Source organism: Ciconia boyciana, chromosome 4 (assembly GCF_034638445.1).
Source record: "Ciconia boyciana chromosome 4, ASM3463844v1, whole genome shotgun sequence".
Taxonomy (NCBI): domain Eukaryota; kingdom Metazoa; phylum Chordata; class Aves; order Ciconiiformes; family Ciconiidae; genus Ciconia; species Ciconia boyciana.
Window position 1 is genome coordinate 47,678,203 of NC_132937.1, and position 6,000 is coordinate 47,684,202.

The 6,000-nt window shown below is 51.5% G+C and overlaps 1 protein-coding gene across 6 annotated transcripts in view; it reads right to left on the reverse strand.

Annotated features, from left to right (window-relative positions):
- The window catches only part of GLIS3 (GLIS family zinc finger 3), a 187,896-nt gene extending 185,226 nt beyond the window's left edge, over positions 1-2,670 (reverse strand). Inside the window, exons 1-2 of one of the 6 annotated variants that reach the window (XM_072859325.1) lie at positions 2,069-2,267; positions 430-574 (exon numbers count right to left, since the gene is read on the reverse strand). In XM_072859325.1, the coding sequence (XP_072715426.1) occupies positions 430-458 (29 nt within the window). In that variant the 5' untranslated portion in view covers positions 459-574; positions 2,069-2,267. Of the gene's footprint in view, positions 1-429; positions 575-1,967; positions 2,268-2,471 lie in introns of those variants that run through there. The other 5 variants (XM_072859326.1, XM_072859330.1, XM_072859331.1 and 2 more) reach the window with 5 other exon arrangements.
- Between the last annotated feature and the right edge of the window lie 3,330 nt (positions 2,671-6,000).

The window sequence follows — 6,000 nt, forward strand, 5'->3', positions numbered from 1 at the left end:
GGCTCTGGAGGCGCCTGAGGTTTTTGTGTCTCACAATTGCTTGTGACAAGGACACACCCTAACATAGGTATAAGCCACCAACTTAACAACTCATTTTCTAAAAAGTGCACACACACATAGGAAGTGTTGGTATTACAGTTCTCGTACAGTTACCTGGCTATAGCTCACAGCCCAAAGCATGGTAATAAATCCTTGGAAAGGAAAACCACACAGAGATTTAACTAGGGAAAAAAATAATAGCTGAGAGCTTGAAATTAGGCTTGGAACAATATGTACATTAAGAATCACAGCTGCAATAAAGGAAGACAATGTGGCTTCAAAACTGAAACTACAAAATTAGCTTTCCACTAAATTTCTAGAGAATCTCTTCCCCACCCTCCATGCCAGCCAGCATCTCAGAAGTCATGCACTACTGAAAATAATAAATACCTCGCATTAGCATCCACTGTTTTGGTCATTTGTATCCATTTCTTGACAATTGTACCCTTGGACTATCACAGGGGGCTTCATTCCAAACTGTAGTACTCTGATAATATCACATTTTTCTTAGGCCCAGGTGGTCAGCCAAGGAAAACTAGAAAAAGGTCACAAAATTGGAGAGTTTCTAGTTCTCAAACATCGGCAGAATGCCTTCTTGATACAACAGCAACTAGCAAGGCAAATGAAAGCTAAAGGACATCCTCTACAGCACTGTGAGACAACCTGTCCCCAAACATGATTAAGTTTCTCAGGGGTAGTGTAATGAACTATACTAATTACTTATTACTTGCATCACTATAATTCCTAGGAAGATTAGTCACAGAAAGGAATGCCTTTGTGCGAAGGAGTGTACAAACACAGAGCAGAGCACAATCACCGATACTGCTGCAACTGCCATCAGAAGGGCAGCTGTTATCAGTAGACAGGATGATGTACATCCTAGTGTAGTTGGGACCAAGCATTTTTACCATTCTGCCAGAAAACCTTCTCAGGTTTTTATTATGGTAATTAAGATCTCCTAAGCTTTTTCTCTGTTAGGACTGTAAGTGTCAGAGCTGTGCTACTGCCAGCGGTTGCTGTAACAGAGCAGCATGAGCTTTCCAGGAGCAACGTTATTCTCACTAGGGCTAGCTACAAACTTCAGACAAGCTGCTTGAAAAACCCAATACAAATCTGGCAGTGCTGAGTACCAGAGTCGGAGGCATGCTTTCTGACACGCTGTCAACAGCCGCAGAATCCTTACCCAGTAACCAAAGGCTCCTGCAAACCCTTACTCATGCACCTTTTACTCATGCTGTTGCCCTGCTAGCTTTGCCTATAATGACTTTGGACTTTCCAGGAGTGCAGCTACAATTGCTCGCGTTGCAGCACCACTAACAGCGAGAGCTTCAGTGCAAGCAGGACACGGGAAACCACCAACAGTGTCCTCTTATGAGCCGGTGGCAATGCAAAGGCAGAGGCACAGGGCCACGGGCACCTGCACTGCCCTGGTGCCCTCGCTGTGACCGCCGGTTGTGCGGCAGTGCGGGCAACCACCACATGCTGCCGGGTAGATGGCCCGGGAGATACCTACCGCCGCCCTTATCGCTCCCAGGGCTCATCCCACAGACCTCGCAGCTAAAGCGTTAAGCAGCTTCAACCAGGGCCAAAAGCTAACCAGGGTCTCGGGAGAGGAGGACACAGCTGAAAGCCATAAATTTCAAGTGTATTAAGTTTAAGAGGCTGGAGTTACTAGCAACACACAGGCCTGCAGATGAGGCAGAGCTGTCACCTCACTGAGCACACGTCTGGTTTTTTGCCCGCGGGGGCGCTGCCTGGATGACGGCAAGCCCCGGGCAAGACGCTACTCGGCATCGGGGCCATGGGCCTCCGCGGAGCAGCCCCGCGGGCCGCGCATCGCTCTGGCCGGCACCCCCGGGCTCCCCTCCCGCGCCGCCCGCGCTGCTGACGCCGCCCGCGCTGCCCTCCGCGCTGCTCGCGCTGCTCACACTGCTCGCGCTGCCCTCCGCGCTGCCCCGCCGTGCTCCCGCCGACGGAGGGCCGGCCGGCGGGCAGGCTCTCCGCTCCGCAAGCCTCCTCCTGCGGGTACCTATCTCCGCTTATTCACCAGCGGGATGACCAGTCGCCCGGCGGGTGTCTGTCCCGTCCTCCCAGACAGCGCTGCGTCCTCATCTCCGCGGCAGGCTTGTCGGCGAGGTGAGTAACTGCGAAGTGACTTCACCGCAAGAGGGTTTGTTTTGCTTTTTCTTCTCCTCCCAACCCTCCCCGCTCCGACACGGAGGCCAGGAGCCGCCGACTCACCCTCTCCCCGCCCGGGCCGGCGGCGGGGGGCACGGGGCAGCTCACGGGCGCGGAGCAGCGGAGGGGCCGAGCCGCCGGCACCACGCCCCCCCCCTCCACACGCCCCCCCACACACTCCCCCTCCACACACTCCCCCACCCCCCGGGCAGCCGGGACAGGGCGCGGAGCCGCCGCACACCCGCGGCACTCACCTCCCGCCTCCCCCGCCGCCGCCTCCGGGCCGGCGCTGTATCGCCGGTAGCGTGCAGCTCGGCGCAGAGCCCTGCCGGGCCGGCCCGTGCCCCGCGGCTGTCATGTGCCCGCTGGCCCCGCCGTTAACCCTTGCCGCGGCCGGCCGGGGCGGCGGGCTGGGCCCCGCAGCTGCGCCGCGCTCCCCGCCGCAGCGGGGCCGCCTCTCCCGGCCGAGCGGCGCTTGCTCCGCCAGGCGGGGGCAGCGGGGGGGTCCCGCCGCCAGCGTGCCCCATCGGGCGGCCTCGCTCCGTGGGGCTGGGGGGCTTGCGTGGGGGGGACGGCTCTGTAGAGGCTGGGGTTGCGCAGGCGGGGGAGGGGGCTCGATGGGGTGGCTCTGTAGGGGCTGAAGATGCCTGGGGGGAAGCTGGGGGGGCTGCACAGGCGCTGGCGGGTGTGGCACTGTAGGGGACGGGGGGACCGGGGGTTGCCCAGAGGCTGGGGGTGGTTTAATGGGACACCCCGTAGGAGCGGCGGGGGGGCGCGGGGGGAGCTGCGGGGCTGGACAAGGGCTGGAGGGGGGAATGTTTAGGAGCTGTATAGGGGCTGCCGGCTCGCTGGAGGGGAGCCTGGGGGCTGCATGCGGGCTTTATAGGGACTGCATGGGGGATTGTACGGAGGCCGCAGGGGGCTATAAGGGGGCCTGCATGGGACGTGTCTGTGGAGTGTACAGGAAACTATGGTAGGGCAGAGGAGCAGGTGAACAAGGGGGACAGTACCTTAGGGGTGGGAAGGAGAATGAAGGGACTTGATGCCTGGTGGCATTTTCCTGTGCGCATCTTAGAAATGTGGTGTGAAGGCAGGAGCTCGTCTCTGTTGCAAGGTGGGGATCCTGCTTGCAAACACCAGAGGACTAGAAGTGGGATAAAGAAAAACTGGAAGGAAAATATTCAGGCAGATCTGCTGCCTCCATCTCCTCACCCAGAAAGGCCCAGGGATATTTAGGCCCCAGGCTGATGGTCAGCCTCTTGCAGAAACAGTTGCAGCCCAGAGGTACATGCCATGAAGAGTACCCATTGCTCAGGAGGAGTCTTCTACACATGGAGGGCATGGCCCAGTAATTGAAACACGGTTGTTTCAGTTTGGGTCGGTTTTATTCCCCTCTGCTGTAATTGGGGAATTGAGACTGTAAAGGAGGTGAAGATAAGCAGCTGAAAAGCCAGGCTCAGAGAGCAGCAAACTGCCCTGTTACTCTAATGGGCATGAGCATGCGGACCTCACGGCAGAGCATCCTGTCAGCAGAGAAGTCTCTGAGCAGGGCAGCCTACCTGCATGCGTGAGCACTGGAAGAGTGCAGCAGGCTTAGGCCCTTCATGCAAAGCAAGATCAGCCCAGCACTTAGAAAAGATGTTAATCCCAGTTCTCCAAGAATGAGAGTGGCACCATGGCTGTCCTGATTGCTTCTTCCAGGGAGAAGGGGAGCCTGTGTCCCTGCTGTGCTGCGCAAGCCGTTAGGTGGAGGGCTGAGGAGGGGGGATGCGTCATGGTGTGCCCAGATCACTGGGCTGCTCAAGGCCAGCCTCGATCTCCATAGCTGAATGAGCTCTTCTGAGCTAAAGCTCCTTTGCCTTTCACTCCTATTACATAAAATTATTGGAACTGTGAAGTTGATAAGAAGACAACATTGTACATTGTTTACACACCCAGAAGACATAGTGGAGATGCTGAGGCTTCAGGCTTTCTTGTAAGGTTGCATTGCTTTCTAGTCTTCTTGTTTCTAAGTGTATGGATGCTTAGGCAGTGAGTAATTTCTAAATAAAACTACTATATACAGCATATTTCAAACAAAAGTATTTGTAAGCTGTGCCTCACTTTAAAAAGCGTATTAAAAGAACTGACAACTGAAGAAGGGGTCTTTACCATGTGAAAGCACAGAATTTACTTGTGAGCCCAATGAGTTAAAATATCCATTTTGCTCTGTCTCTATTGGTACCATATGCCAGAATTTCTATGCAATTATATTTTAATTGGAACACATCACTAAAAATTTCAAGGATTATCTCTGGACTGACATGGTAGCCACTGCAATGACAGTGGTAGACTCACATTGCAAATGAGTAATACAGGTTTAGCCAACAAAAAAGGCTCATTAAAAAAAGGAAATTGTTAAAATACTCATTGTAATTCAAATCTACCAAAGCAACTAAATAAACAACGAATTTGCTTTAAATAAATTGGTTTAAATAAACACTGACGATGTTGTCAGAAACCATTAAAAGGCAGCCATTAAAAAAAAACTGTTTTCTTTATTGAGTCATTCTCACCTATGGGAAGCAAATTGCCTCAGTTCGTCAAATGAAAAAAGTGACGGATCCTAGCAGTGTACCACCTTGAGAAACGCATGGTCTAAAACACAAGCTAAAGGCAGCCTTTACACACAGGGTAAGAGTTTTTGCTGTCGTGGTTGAAGCCTGCTGAGAAATATCTTGAGCAGGGAGCAAAGAGGACAATGAAGATCTCATATTATCGAAGTTAACATTAGACACTGCAACCCACATCTAAAGATCATCCTTAATTTTTGGTGTGCTGAAGAAGCAAGTGAAGTTTATGCAAAATAAACCAGATAAGACTATTAAGTATATTAAAGGTGAGTACATCCGAAGTTTTCTTAGTGGGTAACACCATTGCATGGTCATACCCATCAGTATGAGCCCATACTCAATCATTCCACATATAAAGCATCCATCTTGATGCTGAAAAGGCTATGCCTTAGTACTTCAGAAAACTACTATTCTTTATTACCTTAAACTTGGTTTTCTCTTTTGTGAGTTTTCTCCCTTCTAGCTAAAAGCATGTATCTAATGGAGGTAGTGGATTCAGAAAAGGATACATTAAAGTTCACTGTGTCAGAATCCACAGCACCATTTCTGTCGTGGTTTAACCCCAGTTGGCAACTAAGTACCACACAGCCGCTCGCTCACCCTCATAAAGATAAAGACATAAAAGATAAAGACAGTTTAATAGGACAGAAAAGGAAAAGAAAATAATAACAAAAATAATGATAAAAGAATATACAAAACAAGCGACGCACAATGCGATTGCTCACCACCTGCTAACGAATGCCCAGCCAGTCCCTGAGCAGCAATCGCTGCCCCCCCGCCAACTCCCCCCAGTTTATATACTGAGCATGACATCATATGGTATGGAATAGCCCTGTGGCCAGTTGGGGTCAGCTGTCCTGGCTGTGCCCCCTCCCAGCTTCTGCTGACAGGGCGTAAGAAGCTGAAAAGTCCTTGCCTAGTGTAAGCATCACTTAGCAACAACTAAACACCAGTGTGTTACTACATTATTCTCATACTAAATCCAAAACACAGCACTATACCAGCTACTAGGAAGAAAATTAACTCTATCCCAGCTGAAACCAGGACAGTATCCACCCCTTATTCTATACCATCTATGTCATGCCCAGGTCCTACACTTTCCAATACATTCCAGTTAATCACCACCACTTTTCCTGTCTTTTGATATATACACACAGATATCATTCCCTTG